The sequence below is a fragment of the Strigops habroptila genome, chromosome 5 (assembly GCF_004027225.2).
Source record: "Strigops habroptila isolate Jane chromosome 5, bStrHab1.2.pri, whole genome shotgun sequence".
In the NCBI taxonomy this organism is placed as follows: Eukaryota; Metazoa; Chordata; class Aves; order Psittaciformes; family Psittacidae; genus Strigops; species Strigops habroptila.
In genome coordinates this window covers 30,062,706-30,082,445 of record NC_044281.2, presented here as the reverse complement: position 1 = coordinate 30,082,445, position 19,740 = coordinate 30,062,706, and the positions used below count along the sequence as shown (strand labels likewise).

The 19,740-nt window shown below is 41.1% G+C and overlaps 1 protein-coding gene across 2 annotated transcripts in view; it reads right to left on the bottom strand.

Moving 5' to 3' along the window:
- The window catches only part of NRG3 (neuregulin 3), a 425,943-nt gene extending 409,306 nt beyond the window's left edge, over positions 1-16,637 (bottom strand). For both annotated transcript variants that reach the window (XM_030487638.1, XM_030487639.1), the window contains exon 1: positions 14,997-16,637. In XM_030487638.1, coding sequence (XP_030343498.1) covers positions 14,997-15,690 — 694 coding nt within the window. In that variant the 5' untranslated portion in view covers positions 15,691-16,637. The remainder of the gene's footprint in view (positions 1-14,996) is intronic.
- Positions 16,638-19,740: the final 3,103 nt, after the last annotated feature.

Sequence of the window (19,740 nt, the reverse complement as noted above, 5' to 3'; positions counted from 1 at the left end):
GATGCATTTCACAGTGACTATGCATAGCAGTTACACAATCAACTGCTTGTCTTTATAAGAAGTCGGTCATTTGGTAGACCTTCACACAGTTTACAGAGAAAGTAGCTGGGACTTTAGAGAACTGTGGGGGTTTTTTTCTTCTGAAAAAGGAGTTTGAGACTTCCACCTTTTTTAATGTAAATTCTTGTTAAACGATGGCCTTGAAATCCCTGGAAGTTCACTTCCCACAATATGACTTCACTTTCTGAAGAACAGACACTTTTCTCAAATGGAGACTTCTGAGGGGAAATTCTAACCACTCACACCTCTTTCATGAAGCTCAAAAAAATACTAGAGGCAAGCAGGACTGTTTGGGATACCAGGAGTCTACCTACATTAGCCATTTTTTTCATACTAGAGTAAATATTGGGTCACTGAGGAGGTCTTCAATTCTCCAGAATTAGTGCCGTAGTTGTTTAGGTTATAAGTACTGTCTTAATTGACAGAATGGATAAATATTACTTTACTTCAATAATTTATCTCACAAACTTAATGTTTTATTTTTTACATACTTTTTTCTTTTAAGACCTGAAGTTTACAGTACAGCTTTCTTTACAAATGACTTATGCCATTAACAAAGCTGCACGTGTGGGTTCCCAAGAAAATTCCAAGGCAAGGCAACCACTTCCAAACAAGCCACCTCCCCCCCAAAAAGGACAAAAACCAAAAACATTCAATTTCTCCCAATGCTTCTCTGACTACCAACTGAGCACCCTGCCACATGATCACAACCGAAATATGTTCAGCCTGGAGAAGAGAAGGCTGCGTGGAGACCTCATAGCAGCCTTCCAGTATCTGAAGGGGGCCTACAAGGATGCTGGAGAGGGACTCTTCATCAGGGACTGTAGTGATAGGACAACGGGTAACAGGTTCAAACTTAAACAGGTGAAGTTTAGGTTAGATATAAGGAAGACGTTCTTTACAGTGAGGGAGGTGAGGCACTGGAATGGGTTGCCCAAGGAAGTTGCGAATGCTCCATCCCTGGCAGTGTTCAAGGCCAGGCTGGATGGAGTCTTGGGTGACATGGTTTAGTGTGTGGTGTCCCTGCCCATGGCAGGGGGGTTGGAACTAGATGATCTTAAGGTCTTTTCCAACCCTAACTATTCTATGATTCTATGTGGAAAAGAAGGGGGCATGTCACTTGGAAAGATTTAACTTTGCTTGGTTTTTCCCCATCTGAAATCACAAACTTTTTTAGTTCTTTGATGTTTGTGTAATGAGATTATGATCTAAGTAAGTGTTACAAATCAACAGAACCACTGAGTGCCATGCAGAATATAAAAGCCCTGTCAAAAACCTGCTACACAGATAGCAGCCCACCATTCAGTAAAATGGATGTTCGGGCACAACTGTGCCAGACAGTGTTTGACTGGGTCCCACATCAGGCCACATGCAGAGCTTTCACTGACTTCCATAGCAACAAATGATGGTCCACAGGCTTAATCCATTACTATTAAAATTAACATAGCTTTAGTAGTACTTCAGCAGGGACAGGATCAGTCCCAGACAGACTACTATCTGTAGTAAACCCCATGATTGCCTGGTGAAAAAGACATCCCACCTCAGATGGTGCACATGGTATACTTGGGTCACAAATAGGATGCAGAGCCCAAGCTAGCTGTTAATAGTACAGATCTATTCGTTTATTACTCCTCCTTATTTTCAATCCATTTCATTATCCTATTTGCAACCAAAATACTCCCAGCTCTCCATTCCAAACAGCATATTATGCCACTTAATGGCAATTAAATGGCCTAAAGGCATTAAAAACACTATTACCAAAACATGTTTTCAAACACCGGAATAAATCATTTCATATAGGGTTTGAAATTCATAATGAGTGCACCTTCAATGTGAATGTCTGTGTTGTAGTCTTACGTCTAGGTGATGATATGATATTAATCTTCAATAATAACTACTGATACTAAACCTTTCTCAAGACTACTAAGATGATCTGAATATGTGAGAATTTTAAGATGATAAACAATTTCCTACCCACCTTTGATAATTTTCTCTGATACAGGTATTGTTTTTAAACCCCAAACCTAACAGCAGAATAAATAAGCAAATAGGACGACACTTAGCAAAGTTTATACTTAACCTTTTTATACTTCAAAGCTAAGCATATCAGTTCAAGTTACGAAAAACATTTTCAGTTAATTAAAAAAAATACCTAAACCTTTGTTGGTGTTAGAATCTTACTACTGGAAGGAGGCTGAAAAGTGAAAAGGAAATCAGTTACCTCACCAAAGAGACAAAGTATTTGCCAGTTTTTCTCCTGTTGTATTGATCTGCTGGAATACCTCTCTTTCTTACAAACCTTGTCTCATTCTCCATTTGTGATCCACTGTAATAAATACATTATTATTGTTAGAACAGACTTTTTTTTCTTAAGAGATCAGCATAGCTACATTTAATAAAAGTCAGCTATGAGCGAATGCAGAACAAGAGACAAAGCTAAGCAAGTCATTCCTTTGTAATTGTTTATTTTAAATGTTACCTAGAGCCCACTTATTCTCACTTATCTCATTGGTTTTGGATTTGGCTAAGGATCCCACCTACTCAGAGAGCATTTTGACTCTATCTATAGAAGACTACCTCATACTGAAAGTGTTTCTTCCTTTTGATGTGAGATATGGCAACAATAACACTTCAGTTCTAAAATATAACAAGACAGCAATATAAAACATAGTAGTTCCTAAAATTCCTAGTGACAAGTGACTATAAAATTAAGTTTAAAAGATTTAAATGGGGTTGTCATAATGGCAGGTTTTGGCCTAATGCATGTCCCAGATTCAAACCTGATTCAACTCACTGCAGGACAAAAACTAAAGAATTATGAACTAGAGTAACTGGCTTGTTAGGGTGTCTCACATACATCCCCATTATTCAGAGACATATCTTGGCTATATTTGGAGATTCGCTTTTAAATCGCCTAAAAAAATAAAAGCTTCCGTCCCTTCCTCTTTAATTCTAAAGTCTAACATATTTCATTGACAGAAAATTATTGCAAATGATCACACACACAACCAATAGCACCATCAAGGATATCAGGTACTTTCTGAAATTTAAAATAAGACTTGTAAAGTGTATTTCCTTATTATTTTTTGAACATTCATTGTAACACACCTCTCGCTTCTCATATGTATCTCTTCACCATGAAGTTATTTCACAAATAAGAAAGCCTGAGCTTGAGGAGAAGTGATGGTCCTGGTCTCCTAACTTCCAGTAACCAATGACCTGTGGTCTGTTATTTTCACTGAGGTTTGAGCAACTTTGGGGGATGAACTGCAGATTAATAAGCAAGCCAAAATTGTGAAAATTAAGTCATTCTATAGCAGCTGTCTATTATAACAGCTCTACACTGTTAAAGTCGCCCTTCTTCTGGTGAAAGTGGAAAGACAAGGTAATTTCATTCAATTGTAACAAAGGACAGAGCTCCAAAGATGATAGTGCAGCACAGAAGTGTGTTCAAGGCTGAGCGCTGTCTTCATACAAAGTATCTCTATCTAAGCACTATGATACACTTTTTAATACCTAGTGAAAAAAGTTATTTTGTCCTGCAATGTAGGAAATCATTATACAAAAGTAACTAAAAAAGACGTGAAATAATGTTGCATCTCTGATACTACACTTGGGGTTTAGGGTTTGTTGGGGTTTTTTTACATCAATTTGTTTTCCATAACTACTACTGAAATTGCACATCACGTATATTTAATCTAATATCCTCATATACCCTTTATTTCTGCTTTGATTATACCAACCTTCATTTCTGTTGAGCTGAACTGAACTTAGAAACTTTTAATTACCTCTTGCCAATGCAGAGTTGGACCAAAATCTGGTGATAATTAGAAGAGCTTCATTATGTTTGGACTCTATATTCTTTAATAAGCTTTAATTATTAGTTCTCACGTAAAACATTAAGTCTAGTGCCTGTCTGGGGTCTATTCTGCTTCTTGCTGTGATTCTTATAGAACTGCAGAGCAGCCTACAGCTCCCACTGAATACCCAGTTACATACGAGTTCCTCAGATTCTAATTCTATTCCATTACACAAAATATACTAAAGTTATTTTTAAGTAGTATTTGTTAATGAAAAAGTCCAAAAGTCTATGCTGTCATATAGATTGCATTCATAAACAGAATTACAAACCTGAAAAAAATATTAAGAGTGTTAGAATGTAAAGGGATGGTTGAAAAATAATCTCTAAATAATTCAAATGTATTGAATTAGATATAACCTTACAGTAGCTTCTTAAAAGCATTAAAAAAAGCTCCCTAATAAACCTACACTGCTTTTAAACAGACAAAATTCTCATAGTATGCAAATAAAACATATCACAAGAATCATTAATCTTTTTATCACCTAGCATACCTCATCCTCACTGTAGGACTCTACCCATTATAATCTATTTACACTAAGGACTTTTAGCCTAGGCCTGTCCACTACACTCTATTTTCTACAGGTATATCACTCAGCAGCCAGGATCACTGTTAAAATCAGGGATAAATGTATTTTAATTATTATCAAACTTAAATAAATACCTGTTTATGTTTCCAAAATATGCATCAGAAACAAACAAGGAATGAGGAGCTGTTATTCAGTAGCTCCTCAAACTGTGCTTGATTCAGGGTACTCCACTGGTAGCTGGCTGCAGTGGTAGCTGGCTACACATCCCCTACATCTGCCAAGGTAACAGAGGATAGCTTTTCAAATGTATGCAAACACAAGGTGTAATCAAGCCTTGTAGTGTAGCCAATTACTAAAATTTAGTAGATGCAAGTGATCTCTTCAATCTCCTATAAAATAATAATTACAATATCAGACACTTCTTCCCCTCTTAAACATATCACATACTAACATTTCAGATTCATATATTCAGATTAAATCCAGCCATCAAAGACCTAAAACCTCTAAGAATTCCCTATTGCAGGCAGATATTTCTGAAACCAATCTAAAATATTAAGTTACTATTCTTGCTTTTCATTTAGGACTAAGTAAGCCCCTGTAATGAATGTGCTCCAGATACGAAAAGGTATTAGCAACACTTCTTTCCCTCTGTGCTTTTGTAGAGAACAAGGCAGGATAGTTAATGCTGACAGAGCCAAGGCAAAGGCTGTGTCTTCCCAGGTCAGGCCAAACGCTGCTGAAGAGCTCCTTGTGCAGAAATTCAGGGTGTGTACAGCTCACTCTGTCATCTCCACTGTCCATCCGCCACCTTTCTTCTCTAAGGCAAGGCGACAGCAGTCACCAACTGGCAAATGTTCACTTGCCCATTACAAATGAGCCTTCGAATCTATGATTCTAAAACTATTCTTTGAATTTTCTGTATTGCTTTTATTATCATTACGAGCATTAATGTCATCATCTTCACAGCTCAGAAGGTAATTAGTTGAGGTAAAGGTACAACCTCCTAACAGAACAGCTTTGGCAGGAAGAGAATCTGTGTGCACTATGAAAACCTGCTGCAGAAGTATATAGTCTCAGTTTAGTAGCAGACTGTGCCATTTCTACATTGCTTTGAGATAATCAGTGAATTTAAAAGTGTGAATGTTACAAACACCAAAAAAGCATTCAATAAGTATTTTCACCTATTCAATACTACAATTTATAAATTGTTTTAGCTTGCAACTTTCTCACTAACATTTTTGATTGATTGAAACAAATTGTAATCAACTTTATTACATTGAGCACAGTCTTTACAAATAAGCAGCTAACCCTGTGAAATGTATGGTATGTTCTATTAACATGTTATGAAATAAAGATTGAAATCTAAAAGCAAAAGAAACCCCAATTGTTTAAGGAAAAAGTCACTGCTGTCTGTATTTCTGTGTGGCATTTAGGCTTTTTAGTTATTATAAAAAGAAAAGAGAGAAAGAGAAAAAAAAAGAAAAAAGAAAGGAGAAGAAAGAAAAAGGGACGGAAGGAAGGAAGGAAGGAAGGAAGGAAGGAAGGAAGGAAGGAAGGAGAAGAAAGAAAGAAAGAAAGAAAGAAAGAAAGGAGAAGAAAGAAAGAAAGAAAGAAAGAAAGGAGAAGAAAGAAAGAAAGGAGAAGAAAGAAAGAAAGGAGAAGAAAGAAAGAAAGGAGAAGAAAGAAAGAAAGGAGAAGAAAGAAAGAAAGGAGAAGAAAGAAAGAAAGGAGAAGAAAGAAAGAAAGGAGAAGAAAGAAAGAAAGGAGAAGAAAGAAAGAAAGGAGAAGAAAGAAAGAAAGGAGAAGAAAGAAAGAAAGGAGAAGAAAGAAAGAAAGGAGAAGAAAGAAAGAAAGGAGAAGAAAGAAGAAAGAAAGAAGAAAAAGGAAAGAAGAAAAAGGAAAGAAGAAAAAAGAAAGAAGAAAAAACGGGATTGAACTTTAACGCTATGACCCTTATGTAGCTGGGCCAGATTTCAGCCAAAGACTAATGTGGTTTAGGTACTTATGAAATAACTGTAAAAGTATCTCTACCCTTTTAAATCAGGAGCCCTGACACTCCTCAGAAATCAGAATAATCCCCTCCATTAATTTCCTGAACCCACTGCCCACTGAACCCTGGCAGTACAAATTCTTCATATTTGATACTCCTAAATGGCAGGAAAATCACTACCATTTCAGTACTGGTTATCTCTAGGTTTCAAGCAAAACCCCTGTTCCTCTTCTGTAAATTCACTAAGAGATTGAAAAAGAAAATTAATTTCCTCTCCACACAATACTAACAAAGCACACCCCTTTGGAAGATAGTTAATAGATTACTTTTTTTTTTAGCAAGTATTACGCAATCAATCCCAAGCCAAAACTTCTGGGATAGCATTTAATGATAACCCTCCAACCACTTGCACTGTAATTCACCAGAGAGGAAGCAAATATTCCCTACATCTTTTTTTTAGGTTTCAATAGTATCTCTCTGACACTGAGAAGGCTGGCTAGCTACAACACTCAGCCTCTCTGAGCATATTGGAAACACTATTTTATTATGTATTAAAGTGGGAGACAAAACTTTCACAATGCAGCACAATTTCACAGGTTAGCAACACTTTCTGATGCAAGGGTTGTTTTTTATTCTTTGTTTTGTTAAAATAGAGATTGCATTTACAAGCAGTGCAGCAACTGCAGATTAGATTGTACATTTTCTACTTTCCTTGCCAACCACATTAGGGGAAAAAAAACTTGTCACTGCAGTAAAAACAGACCACCTCAGCCCTTCCAAGAGAATAACCCCATCTTATCTCAGATGCTTGCTTTACAAGTTCTGACATCAGCGAGAATAATCAGATCTGGAAAAGAGGCTATTTGCTATTAATACTAATTTAATGGTATGCTGTTACACGGTGCTATAGCCCCTCTATCTGGTAACAATCAGCAATCAAGGCACAGTTCCTACTTAACAAGAATCTTGAACTTTAACCATAATAATGCCATGAAATGAACAATGTGAAGATAATTTCATAATTTGTATTTCAGAAAATAACTAAATCTTAAAATACAACTTACCATCTCTAACATCTTAGAAAACATTTTCTCTGTATAAGCGTTAGGAAAAAGTCAGTGTTGACATACATCTAGCTGAGAAATACAGAGAAAACGTGTACAAAACTGGAAGCATTATTTTCTGGAACAATTGGGAAGAAAAAAAAAAGGTAAGGAAATAATTTAAAAGTGATGTGCAACACAATTCATGACCCAAAGGTCCTGTGACAGCCTATAGCTAAGCAACTACAGCCCCCCAGAACAGAAAGATTTTACCACAGAACTTATTTTGGGCAAAGAATAAACATGACAATGGTGTATTTTTCAAGAGAGTGCTAAACACACACACAAAAAAGAAAATGCAATACTGGAATCTCAGTTCTAGTAAGTACATTTAAATAATGCTGGCAACTTTTAAAAAGCACTTTAAAGTTGATGTATATTTATTTACACAGGCACGTTCTGTAAGCATTCATAATGCCATCTAAGACACAGTAACAGATTTAATCACACAGATGTTCACAAAAATTGACCCTGATTCTGCAGATGCATAACTCTAAAAAGAGAAAAGGCATTACTGGCACACCCTAAATTGGGCCTGTAAGTTTGCAAAAATTGTCTATAAAGCAATCTGATTATAAAAATGAAAAACTCTAAACTACTTAATTCAGCATAACTTCTATATGGAATACTATCAAGATGTTTTTTCCTCAATTCTTTGCTAAGAAAGTTATGCCTCAGTGCAAAATGCCTCAGTGAAAGGTCTTTTCATACAGATTAAAATGCAAATTCATTTTTCTACAAAGAGCACCTACCACGCTACCAATATATACGCATCACTAATGTGCATCTTCCCTGCAAAATGCAAATGGGGGGGCAGGGATGGGACACAACTGTAGAGCCCTTAGAATTGCCAAGAGATTAATTCAAATCTTAAAAAGAAAAGCCACAAAACCAAAAAGTTACAAACAGAAAGGAGATGTTAAAGCAAAAAGAGGAGACTTTGCAAGTTGCTGGGCTTATTTTACAGTGACTAAAGAAGGAATTTCTTCTGGTATTTCAGACCAAAGATTTTCATTCTTTCACCCAGTTATGTTTTTATTGGACTCTCCGTTCTACCTGAGCTCTTCCCAAAGGTTTAATTCTTGCAGAAATACAAAAATCAAACTACTCCAAGGAAAAAAAACATAAATCAAAAATTAGTTGCTAAACATGATATGAAGTGAATTGTCTTTGAAGCTGATTAATATCAGTAGTATGTTGTAAAAAAGACAGAATCCTATTTACATGCTACACAACATTGGAAATGCAAAATATTGCCCTTGGAGGACAGAAAAGATGGAATACTGAAAGAATTTTCTAGGTTTTGCTTATTTTATCTACAGTTTTAAATACTACTGGAGCAGTATTGAGCATCTTGATCAAGTTTCAGAAACAAACATTCGAACAGTTAGCAATAAGCAATTCGTAAATGTATTTTTCCCTGCTACTATCAGCAAATTTCACCAGGAAGAGTTCATCCCATCAGGTATTTCTTCTGTGAAAAGGACACTAAAATTTATAAATGTAGTTGCTATTTTAATTTTCCTTGTGGCTGCTTTGCTAATTTTTCTCCTCTTGAATGCATTTTACCAAGGGGCCCCAGAAACCTGCGTGACAAAAAGTAAAAACCCACTCAAAAAGCACTTGTCCACCTATGCACATTTACTTCCTCTGTGTGTTACTTAGAAGCCATTTGAATGCTCATCCTCTCCCTTGTCCTGGTCAGAAGTGCCCTCACCTGGCAAGCCTGTCTGCTCAAGCCCTCACAGGGAGCCACTTTTCTTCACTGAAGATGTACTTAGTGGAGTGACTTGAGATTAGGTATGAAGCGGAAGGTAGAACTATGGAAGCAGGTTTAAGAGCTGTCTGCCTTTGAAATTTACATCTGAGCAATGAGAAAACATAGCACCAGTTTTGATCTGGAGCACAGCACCTTATTAAATGACACTTCTAACCCTCACCATATTGATTCAAGAACGAAAATCCTTAGAGTAAGAAATCATCTCCATTACACAAAGCATCTTGTCGGTTTTCCTTACTGAGTTTTGTCTACTCTCGTAAGGCAAAAAAAAATAATGCACCTATGCTTAATAGTAACAGTGACAACGAATCCCTTCCACACAGCAGAACCTGAAAGAGACTTCCAAATTAAAAAAAAAGGATGCACTTTAACACAGCACTCAGTCTAGTTTGCTGCAATGAAACCTCCAGGTTTCTTTTCTGAACGACACTGCAAGGACAAGCACTGCAACCAAAGTAGCTGTCTTGATTAGCAAACACTGATCCTGAGATTACTACAGTCTTTGAGGTCCTGATCCTCCTCAAAACCAGGTACTGTGCAAATGCACAAACACCTGCCGGCATTTTTGTGTGCACACACATACGTGCTGTTAAGACTAGAGCATTGCAAACCTGTTCAAACCACAGAGAATGTAAAAAAAGAAATCACCAGGCTCAGAAACATACAAAAGTCTCTGGAGGTTTATTTATTTGTATTTATTTGTGGCCAGGTGGTCCTACACAATTTTACTAGGCATTTTTCCTTCTGCTTCCAAGCAAGTCATGGGAGAAATCAGCAAAGCCAAACACTAGTAGGTTTTAGGTACTTCCTGAAAGCTACATGAGCTATCAAATTTAAAGATAAAGTCAAAGCCAAATCCATACCAATCATGTATTTACTGGGCTTTGCAGGAGATTTCAAAGCATTGAGTCAGATGATAAATGTACTTCAACACTAGACACAATACTGTAGATGGAGACAGGTCTTTTGCTGTAATTTTTAATTTCCATTTTCTGTGGGTTTAGACAAACCACTGACATCACTTTAGTATAATACTCTGCCATGAATCAATACTTTAATTTAATAATGGTATTCTGTTGTCAACATATAATATATCACATAATGTCCTTGTATAGATGCTAAAAAAAATATGACAAATAAAATGCAAGACTTTGCTTTTACCAGTGATCACAGGTTAAACTGATATAACTAGAAACTTTACAGCCCCCAAAAGAATTTTCTTTGGGGTAAAAAGGCAGCATGGAGTAATTTCAGCAACATTCCTTCCTCTCATCATACTGGCGCTGTGAAAGCTCTCCTAGGTCATGGATTCCAACAAACACTTCAGTAAACGGAACAGAGAGGAAATATATCCTAATAGAATCAATGTATGTATCTATAAGTGTGCCTTACTTAAACATTCCACTTTGTTATGAACTCAGGGATAACTGTGCTAGTCCCTAATTATAAAGAGCATTATAAAAGGAAAACGGTATTAAGTCCAGTGTCATTCAACTTAATTTAAAAAGATGACACAAAATATAGCTGTAATATATGAAAAAATAAAATAAAATTACAATAACTTTCACTTCAGTGGTGTGACTACAATTCTGTATTTATTACTTTTATCTTGACAGTAGCCTTCAAGTATTTAAGGTGGGAAACACAAACCTAATCATGTCTGTGGTACATTGACTCATGGTATGTGAATAGAAAGTAAGTGGGAATGAGGAAAAAGCAAATGCTTTTAGAACTCCCAGTTGTTCGCTTCAGTATTTTTTTTTCCTAATTCAACAGTTTTTGTTCTATTACAGATTGATAAATAACTGACATATTAATATTAGTCGATGCTAAAGGCATGTGCTTTACAGTCATACATGCTCCCCTTGGTTTCAATGACAGCTCATGATCATAATGTGAACTGTTCACAGATACATGTCATTTGTTGGCAGAATGTTTTAGAGCTCTGGGAAGAGTAGGTCTGGTTTTACTACGGTTTGGCACCTCCCACAACACCCTCCAGTTGGTGAAAACCCCGCAGTTCCATCTAAGTGTCATCCTTAATGTGAAAAAGATATTTGAGTCAGTGCAAAATAAAACAAACAGCTTTTACCAAAATGTCAGTGTTGGTAACAGTTCATCTGCCAGAAGCTTGTTACTTAAACCTATGCCGTGCATATCAAACAGGCAGTGACATGACTAGGATAAACGACTGGACCAGAAAATCTTTAGCAGGAAATCAAAGAATACTCAGGCTGCAATCTGGACTCATAAAAAAAGGTCACAATTGGACTTCACAAGATATATTGATTAGGAGTTCTGTAACATCTCTTTCCTTGGTTACCATGCATTAGTCAAGCCCCACCTGCCTGACCTCAGTTCTCTGCATTAGCCTTTGGTCATATGAACACAAGAGAAACCACAGGGCTATTTCATAGCTGAATTCACACAGGAATTCTTATAAGTACTGTATCTCAATTTAAAGATAATAACATTACCGAAGAACCCAGAACACCATGAAAAATGCATATTGGAAAAATCAGGGCATGACTCGTTAGAAATGAAGCCAATGGCTTGATAAAAATAAAACCTCACTGGTGTGTTCCAGTCAGTTGGTTGATTTTTCTGATCTACAGGCTGGACTATCTTTCTAAATCAATGATTGATTTTTATGCTGAGCACTGGATAAAGAAGTTCATGCTGAAAAGCCATAGTCCATGCATGATCATAAGAAACACAGGCAGGCACAAAAAGACAGACAGAGATCTGATGAGTAAGTGGCGTTTGCTTAGTCACAACCTGAAGGATCTTCATCAAGAACTTTCAAAACAGCTAACAGATAGCTTGACTTTGAGTGAAACACAACCAAGAATTATTGTCATTATGTACACCCACAAAAAAAGAGAGATTTCACAACATCTCCTCAGATGAATACACACACAGAGAAAAGGCTTTACCAACATTTGCTTCAGGTGGGCAATCATCCGGCTTTATGGAAAAATAGCTCCTGATTTGCCTTCCATTTTCCTAAGTCATATTTTGAGCCCATTCTAACATGTTAAAACAATTAAACCGCAACATGAACCAGTATACATAAAGACAGCTGCTTCTTTTCTCAAAAGCTGTGAAATGCTAAATAACCTATGACTCCTGCCCACATACGTGCCTTGCCAAGCCAAAGGATCACACAAGGGTGTGCACTATTTTGAAAGCAGGGCGTAAGATTTGTCATGTCAGATTTGTATTCACATGGTACAATGGAATCCATGACTTTCATTTCAATAGCAGCTGGAGCAGTGGGCATAGAAGCAGCTCAACCTGGGAAATGAGGATGAATTTGTTTTAAAAAAATTCCTTCTTCCTAAGAGCTGCTAGCGGTAGACGCAGATACTTGTTTTGGGGTCACACCATGTCAACATCTTATGGCAGAAAGATGGCATTTCTTCTCCCTCTCCCCTCCAGTGGATACTGCAGCCTCAGAGAATTTTACATATATCCTCAGAGATGCTTATATGTATCAGAAAAGTACAGCTGCAGGCTTTAAAAAAAAAATTCCACATGCCCTACAAATTCAAATCCTTTTTTATGTAATCTATTTAATCTTCCATTAATGATAATCTCTGCTATCAATGTGCCCAAACAGGGTCAATTTCTGCTGGATTTGCACTTCTTGCATTTCATCCTATAACCGAGCTGTATTTAATAAGGGGAAACACCCTGCTGTAAAAGGTATTAGCAGTCTCCCTAAAACAAATAATAGTTACGAGACTCTGCAACTGCCAGGAACATTTCAAGATTCTGGGTTTTCTTCTTCCTTTGTATGTCTTGCATGGAGGAGAGTCCTGCCAGATGAACATTACTTATTAATCAGGATATTCTTGCCTTCTGTGCCTTGCAAGGAGACAGCATAGAGGGGTGGAAATTGCTGTGGATTTCTCACACACACCCAAAAAGACAAAATGAGGTAAACCACGACATGGGGAGAAAAGGATAGATTGCAAAGGAGCATTTAGACCCCAACAGATCCTGCCCGACAAGGCCAGGCAGCATTTCAAACTCATACAGGTCACGGCAGTCTGAAACACCACATAATATGTCTGGTTCACGCAAGGCTTGAAAACAGAGACACTGGTTGAGAATCAGGCTCTCTTTGCTGGTTTGTTTTTAAGTGCCCTATACAGCTCCCTACACTCACGTGAAATGTGTAGGGTTCAACTCCACATAAGATTTTCCTTCTGGTAACATATGACTTCCTTAGGTTGTACCCACAAAGCAAACAGGCTCAGACACACCTGTAAGGAAAGGTTCTCTCTCAATTGCTGTAGCAGACACTGGGGAAGTGAGTTACTGCCTTGTTTGCTCTTCTGATTTAGTGATAGTTTTATTCGTAATCATTCCCAGCCATCCGCCACCTGCACACCCACCCACACGTCCAATTTGCTGTTCTCCCGATTTTGTCAACTCACAAGATCAGTTCGCCCTGCTTATACTCCCAGCCCCGGGGCTCATCAGCAAATGGATTTAATGGACAAAATAAAGTTCAAATGACGTGCTAACAAAATCCTTGAGCAGAATAGCCATACATTAGCATGCAAAAGGGGAGCCCTGGGCTGTAAAAGCAATTCAGGTGGTAGCATTCAATTGAATTGACATTCCTAGCAGAAGCAACTAAGAGTTAATGGAGGACACACGGCTCCTCATTTCCTTTACCGCATCCAAGAAAACGCAGAAGATGACTATAATACGGTATAATTGAGCATTTCACTAAATAGCACCACACAGAAGTTCTTTTGGCTCGGATTGCATTTGTCCTAGATAACCTTTACGAGAAGCTGAAAGTTGATGCACCCAAACCAAATGAATTTTCAGATTCAGCCCGTATTCTCAGGCTTGTAACTCGGAGGGTGGGCAGAGCCAGCCACCGAGCATCAATCGGGGAACTAGCCCCCTCCCCTGCTTAAAAAAACCCCAGTCAGTTATGGCAAGACGGAGCGGTGTCTACACACAGAAGCCGGAAAAGCGTTTGGCTGCGTCTGCATATTCGTGGGGTGCCCTGAGCTCCTTCCCGGTAGAACTGGCAGGGGCTCTTTCAGAAGCCGGGAGCTGGGACGGAGGGAGCATCCTTCCGGAGTCCGCTCTCAAATCTCTTTCGAGGGAGATGACTGTGTGGAAAGCCAAACTCCCTGATCGGCAAAGAGGCATGGGCACAGCACCTCCCGGGGACCGCTCTCCCTATTGCCTCTTCCGGAGCCGTCGCTGCCCGGGGGGTCGTCAGTTGTCCCTCTCGCTGAGACAGCTCCCAGCATCTCTCAAATACCTTCCACAGACCAGCCTTGAAGACGAAAGGGGGGGTCTGCACCTTTCCTAAAAACCACGGTGAAATCTAGTCCCCTCAAATGGCTGCTCCTGCCTCACCATCCATCACAGCACACCAGCGAGGAACTTGCCGGTGGGGAAGGGGGCGCAAGCGGGGGAGGGAGAAAAGAGCCGCAAACTTCGGAGCTCTCTGGACTCCCGCAGGGCAGGAGCCGCACGGGAGCCCTACGACTCCTCGAGACGCCCCAGCAGCAGCCTCCAACCGAGACATCGCGCCGGCCCGACCCCGGCGACGCTAAGCAAACGCCGGGTTTTGACGGGGACTCTAAAACGGGCGGCGCGGTCGCTCCGAGGGCGCGGGGCGGCGGACTGTACTTACGGATTTTGGGGGTCGTGCTGGCCTCCGGCGTGGTGGTGGTTGACTCCTGGAAGGGAGACAAGGTCCAGGACGGCGCCGAGTCGTGGACATAGATCTTGTAGGAGGAGGTAGCGTGTGCCGCAGTGGGCCAGGCGGGCAGCGGCGGGGTGCTGGGGGCGGCGGGCGGCGGGCGGGCGCCGCGGCCGGCGGTGCCGGGGGGGCCGCTGGCGGGCGGCGCCGTGTGGGGCGCGGCGGGGTGCCGCGCCGCGGTGGGCCGCGGGCCGCCCCGCGCTGGTCCGCGGGTGCCAGGGGGCCGCGGGGGGGCCCGGCTCATCGTGGTGAGGCGGGGGCTGACGCGGCTGGGCGGCCGCGGCGTGGCGGCGGCGGTGGTCTCCGCGCCGCGGGGCGGGGTGGTGGGCTTGGAGAGGAAGAAGGGGTCCTGCCCCACGCCCTTGGCGTCCATCAGCTCGGTGGGGACGTACTCCTTGACGGAGCCCACCACGATCCACTTGAGCAGCATGAGGCTGAGCCCCAGGCCGATGAAGCCGATGAAGAGGGGCACCACGCACAGCCACGTCTGCTGCCGGTTCCAGACGATGCAGTCGCTGCAGCGCAGCTCCCGCGGCGGACCCCCGGCCCCATCCCCGCCCGGGCCCCCCGCCGCCGCCGCCTCTGCCGCTCCGGGCGCCGCGGCGCCGGCAGCCCCCTCGCTCATCCTAGGGGCCGTCCGCAGCGCCGCCGCGGCCCCGGGGCATCAGCGCGCCGCGGCTGCCGGCGGCATGCGGCGGAGGGGGGCGGAGGGGAGGGCGGCGCGGGCGGCGGGAGCGCCCCGCTCAGTCACGCCGCCAGCACAGCATGTTCCGCGCAGCCTCCCGCGGCCGCGGAGTCAGCGGTACGGCCGCGCCATCCACCGGGTGCCCTCCTCTTGCGCTGCCCGCTTCAGCCTCTTCGCTCGTAGGTTTTTTTTTCCTCTCTTTTTTTTTTTCCTTTTTTTTCTAGGTGATAAGTCGCAAGAATCAGCCTCCTGGATTTTTATTTTCTTTTTTTTTTTTTTTATCCCAAGCGCTGGGCTTCGTCGGTGGGCAGGCACATTCCTTCACATTCACACTCCTTGTCGTCTCTCCTCTTTTTCCTCTCCCCTCGGGGCTGGGGGATCTTTTTTTTCCCTCTTTCCTTGCTTCCTTCCTTGCTTCCCTCCGCTCCCTCCCCCGCCCGCTCGGCTCCTACCTATGCCCGGCCGCGGCGCAGGAGCATCCCTCGGCTGCTCCGCGGGGAGGCGGCCGCGCGGCGCAGCGCACTCGCCACTCCGCGGCCGGCGCCGGGCCAGAGAGGCCGATCCGCGGGCGGAGCCCGGGGCAGGAGGCACGGCTCCGCGCAGCTCCTCCGCGCCAGCTCTAAGTCCGGCCCGGCATCGAAACTCCGGCGAGGGTTCCCGGAAAAAAAAAAAAAAAAAAAAAAAAAAGATAATAAAAATCCACACACACGAAAATAATAATAATAATAAAATAAAAATTAAAATGAAACCCTGAAGAGGGGGCGGCAATGAACCAGTCGGCAAAAAATACGGATCCGGCAAATAAATAGGCACGCAGAAGGCAGCTCCTGCCAAGCTTGCAGCTTCTGTTCAATTGTGTATTCCTATCGCAGCGCAGGGGAGGCAGGCTAGCGCGCAGAAAGTAAGGCGCCTCCCACCAAAGCCTAATGGTGGTTTCTTAATGCGCACAAGATAAATAAATGATCCAGGCAAACCCCACGGGAGGGTGTATGCTACGGCAAGCGGAGCCTAGGAAAGGAAGGAAAGGAGAAAAAAGAAATAAAGGGCGGGGGGCGTCTGGCCCCATCCTGTGGCCGCAGTGCCATGGGCTGCTGCTCGGTGCCAGAGACACGGGGGGAGGGAGGGGCGGCGAGGGGTGTGCAGGTGCGTGGGGGAGGTGGAGACCCCTTCCGAGAGGATTCCCGGCCAAAGACCAGGGCCCAGGGCGAGAAGAGGTTCTCCGGCGCTCGCACTATCCGATAATTAACAATAAGCAGCATTTTATTCTTGTTTTTGAGAGAGATTCCCTAGAGAAAAACAAAAACCAACAGACACCTGCGACAAAAGGAGAGGCCTTTTCAGCAGCTGGGGGGCAACTGATGGCACAGGCACGTGTTGAGATTCAAGTCTCAGGACACTGATGGGCAAGTTTTGATATTGAAACTACTCCAGTGTTTTTATCTACTCCAGAGTTGAACTCCAAGTTCAATGTGATCAACCACTGTCCATCCACTTACTGGATAAATGTTTCAACAGCTAGATTGGTCACTGAAGGGTTAAGAGCAGTCTACCAAAGGGTGGTCTTATCACCAGTTTCAGAATTCTAGAAAATGGTCTATAAAATTACGTATGTACAGATGGTTTTAACCCATTTTTTTCTGAACCATTGCCTCATAGGTGTAATTTCTTGGTACTGACACATAATTTCCTTTGCAATGTATTTAAAAGTATATTAATATTTACACAGAATAATTGAGCAGAAAAGTCAGAAACAAACTATGAAATACATTTGTTCTGTATATACACAAACACAGAAAATTATTGCAGCTGAAATGTATCTGCTTGAATTTTTCTTCAGAATGAATGTTAATAGCACTTATAATATCAGAGTTACATTAAACAGACATCTAGATTATTGTCACTTCAAGCAATCCAACTGGAGTTCGGCAGCTTCCCTAAGACGGGTCAATGCTAACAGCCATTAGGAAGATCTGTAGAAGTGGCTTATCAGGTAAGTGTACCATTCAAACACTTTCTCATAAAAAAAGCACTTTGGCATTGGAAAACACAACTATCTGGGCTTCTACTCCTTTGACGAAGAGGCAAAAAGATTAGGAGAAAGCATTTAGAAACAGCCACATGAGTATTGCCCAGTACACAAATGATGCCCAGTAAAGCAAACAAATGAACAAGATAGAAAGTCTTGAGAATCCAGGGAGGGATTGTCACTGATTTTATGGAATCCAGGATTTCTTATGGAAATTTAGAACTAGATTCATTCAGTTGTGAGTGCCTGTCCTGCACAGTCATCACCTTCCTTGCAAACTATGACTACCTTTGTCCTCTGGGCTTTGTATTGCACAAATGTCCTTTAGCTCTTTCCTCTTCCACAACCATATTGTTGTTCACTAAGCTCAATATGAATCACTCTTTGTATTAATTCTCAAACAATTTGTACCTGCTTCCTGGAAAACACAACAAAAATGCTTTACAGCCCTCACAAAACAGAGAGCTTTTTCCTCACAACTGTGTCCTGAAGTCTTTCAGTGTTTCATCTGTCTCCACTGCACTTCTTCCCCCCGGTAAGATTTTCAAGCTGTCATCTCCTAACTTTTGTAATGGTTCTAATGGAAGACATAAGGATGTGATACCATTAAGATGACTCAAGTGTAGCCATTTTATTGTTTAATATTGAAAGACTTCCTGTATTATGAGTAAAGACTTTCAGGCTTCTTTTCTTACAATTTCCCATTCTTATCATTGAGGGTTGACAAACTGTTCTTGAAATTGATTGTGGAATGCTTTCAGTATGCCTTACTTAAGTCAATCACTTAAAAACAGGTATTACCCTGATAAGTTAATGAAGATCTTAACATTGACTGTTAGCCTCTTTGAAGAAAGTTCTTTGGTCTAAAAATATGAAATGGCATGGATCTTGGTACAGGAAGCTCAAAGCAGCTTTCCCTTAACCCCACAATAAATGCAAATGTGTTTTAAATAGCTTATCCTTCAGTTAAAAAAAAAAAAATGCCATGTACCTAGACACATAAGTGCAGGCAATGTATGGAAACCCCTTCCTGTAATAATTTACTCATGAGTTAAAATTCTATGATGTGTAAAAAACACATTGTCTGAATACTTCCAGATTATTTCTCTGTCCTCAAAAATTAATATTCAAATCATAATCAGTTTCTCAATTCAGCCCACTCTTGTTAAACTGAATCTGTTCAGTGCATTAATTCTAATTTACGTAGGTATTTGGTAAATTCCACTTGCATTTCTTCCTACTCATTCTGTATCATAGCCCAATTCTTTGACTTTTTCTGGAAATATGTTTATCATGATCAGAAAGCATGTAGTTTATTTTTCTTGACTTTTCTTAATAATACGCAAAGAAATCCTTAGTATCTCCTTCAGGACATCTGCGACTGGGATGGAATAAAGTTGATCTACAGTGGAGTCAGTCGTGATGTTTTCTGAAGGACTGGCGACACACACATACTGGATACACTATGATTACATTACTTTGTAACAGTGGGGTTACATTTTGGCTGTGCAGTAGGTAATGTTTTTGTTACAAGGATGCTGTTCCTGACCGGCTTCACACATGCCTCCATACAGCAGAACCACGTACAGCCACACGGTCGTCAAATAGTTAAACCTAATAAATTAGTTAAATGAGTTAGATTTGCTTTAACTGTTATCATGGAATCAGTTCAATAACTATTCTCAAAATAGCCAACAAAAGAAATCTGAAATTGGGAAATAAGACCCTTTTGGAACCATGTCCATTTCAGGAACAAAACAATATGCCAGTGAGATACTTATATTCCAGTTCCACATACACACACAGTTAGAAGCCTTTCTTTCCTCCCAACTTTACAAAATATCTGAAGACATTCATTGTTAATTCATGTAAATATTGTCTGAAGCTGTAAGCAACAAACCCTCTGCAGCCACTTTGCTTTATGGTGTGATCAGCCACTGACAGTATAAATAGTCTCTCAAAAT